This window comes from Rhamphochromis longiceps, unplaced genomic scaffold (assembly GCF_057381845.1).
Source record: "Rhamphochromis longiceps isolate RC_006_pf unplaced genomic scaffold, R_longiceps_female_GT1.1 unmapped_scaffold_4, whole genome shotgun sequence".
Lineage (NCBI taxonomy): Eukaryota > Metazoa > Chordata > Actinopteri > Cichliformes > Cichlidae > Rhamphochromis > Rhamphochromis longiceps.
The window spans coordinates 2,465,342-2,467,612 of record NW_028187224.1 but is presented as its reverse complement, the minus strand read 5'-3'; the positions used below and the strand labels follow the sequence as shown (position 1 = coordinate 2,467,612).

The 2,271-nt window shown below is 44.1% G+C and overlaps 1 protein-coding gene across 1 annotated transcript; it reads right to left on the bottom strand.

Moving 5' to 3' along the window:
- Positions 1 to 856: 856 nt before the first annotated feature.
- Positions 857 to 1,689, bottom strand: LOC146640677 (stonustoxin subunit alpha-like; the record flags this gene model as incomplete). The annotated part of the gene is made up of 2 exons (XM_085400075.1): positions 857 to 1,471; positions 1,620 to 1,689. Coding segments are annotated over 2 exons (618 nt in total), but the record flags the coding sequence as incomplete, so codon positions are not given.
- Between the last annotated feature and the right edge of the window lie 582 nt (positions 1,690 to 2,271).

Below are 2,271 nucleotides of genomic sequence, written 5' to 3'. Positions count from 1 at the left end.
TCCCGTTATTCACAGTATCAATCAGATCATCAGAGAACAGCTGATCAGCAATCAGTGGTGCCAACAGCGCCTCCTGTGGTGAGAGGATGCAATAATGCAATGTAGCATTTTTCCACTCAACACTTGCAGTCATGGAAACTGTCTGTTGGATCTGTGTGACGTTGCTTTCTTGGTTAGAGTTCCTCACAAATGTCCAGATGATTCTTCTAATGAGGCGTCGACCATGTTTGCAGCTCTTTGGAAGAAAACGTCGCCCTTTGCCATCCTTACTTTTCTTTGACTTCTTCAAATGCAGCTGAACTCCAGCTGGTATTTTCTTGGACTTTGCAGCTGTTTCTGGTCATCAGTTCATTCCTGCAAACCTCTGAAGCTGAACAACAATGATGCTGCATTGCTGGCTGATCCCAAAAGGTTGATTCTGTTCATCTGGACGTTTTCAGAAACGTTTGCTCACTGATCAGGTGACTTCTTCAGTCTCAGCTGACTGCAGCTTTACAAGCTTACAAACAGCACATTTGCACAATGACTGAAAGCAGCAGCACCTGATATATATGATACTAATATAATACATATACATATATAATCCATACTAATGATGAAGGAACTGAGCTCACAGTCCATTGTTCATTCAGTGAACTACTCAGTTTATTTTGGGCCTCAGAAATGCTCACTCTGTTTGTACATCACTGTCAGCAATAGACTCATTCTGCTGTGTGGACAGGAACACATGTGACATCACTTCCTGTTTGTTTGTGACTGAAGAAGTTTACAAGGAATCATTTAGAAGAGTTTCAAATATCAACTGATTGAATCCATGAATCTGAAAACGTGTTTGTGAGTGAAAGAGACAGACATGTACAGACTGAACTATCTGTTCAACAGTCAGAGTGTTTCTGTAACAGGAGACACTCTTTACACTCCACTCAGCACAGGGACACTGATGCACCAGGAGACCAGCCATAAAAACCAGGATAAAGAGTTTGAGTGAATGTGGTGTTGAAGGTGTGGAGGTGGATCAGAGTGTCAGAGGAGACTCTGTAGAAGGACAGAGTGCCAGCAGGACAGTCCACATACACTGCTGCTCTGTTAGAGACAGAGGAGGAGGAGGAGGAGGAGGAGGAGGAGATGGATGTTTGTATCTTATTGTGCCAGACAGACTGAGGACCATCATCAGAGCAGTACAGACTCCAGGACTGATCATTTCCTCCAAACAAACAGTCATCACTGCCTCCTTTCCTTCTGATGCTTCTGTAACTCACTGATATATCAACGTTTCCTCTCCACTCGACCTCCCAGTAACAGCGACCAGTCAGACCATTTCTACACAGCAGCTGATAATTAAAAACATCAAATCTGTCTGGATGATCAGGATATGACTGAACCTCCCACACATGTGTCACCTTCCTGTTGTTGTCAGACAGTTGGAGCTTTGTGTTCACTGTGTTTGTGTCGATTGTGAGTTGACAGGAATCTGATGGAGAGAACAAACACAATCCAGCTGCAGTTATTGATCCATCATCTGTTCATTGATTGACACTTTGATGATGACTCCTGACATGATGAAGATGGTTGAATGTGTGCTGCTTTGTTTTCATGAATCCCATTAAAAACACACTTACACTTCCTCAGACCTGGTCTCAACCATCGGACTCCAGCAGGCTCCACCCTGAAAGGAGGAGGGGGGTCAGAGCAGCACAGTCAGCATGCACACATGGACATTACATGGCTCTCACACACACACTGTTACACACTGAGCTCAAAGCTCGGCTCCACTGTTTTATTCAAAGAAATCTACATTTATTTATCAGCACATTTAAAAACAGCTTGAGCCAAAGTGCTGCACAGAGTAGAGAGAAAATAGGAAACATACACAGTAATGACTATAAAGACTGGTCAGGATTGAAAGCTACAGAGTACAAATGTGTTTCCAACCGGCTTTTAAAAATGTCCAGTGTTGGTGACGACCTGATGTGAAGGGCGACTGTTCCAGAGTTTGGCTGCAGCCATCGATAAAGCTCACCTCTGTTTTTACGTCTAGTTCTGGTCAGAAGCTGCTTATCTGCAGACCTGAGGGCTCCACTTGGATTCTTTTGTTAAAGAGAGATAAGATGGAGCCAATCCATTCACAGATTTAAAGACAACCAGATCTGGAAGTGGATTCTACCACGTACTGGTAACCAGTGGAAAAAGCTGGTGATGGGTCGTCTAGCACAGACCCACCGCTGGAACCAGACAATTGATGAGGGAGAGAACTGTGACAGCGCCGTTCCT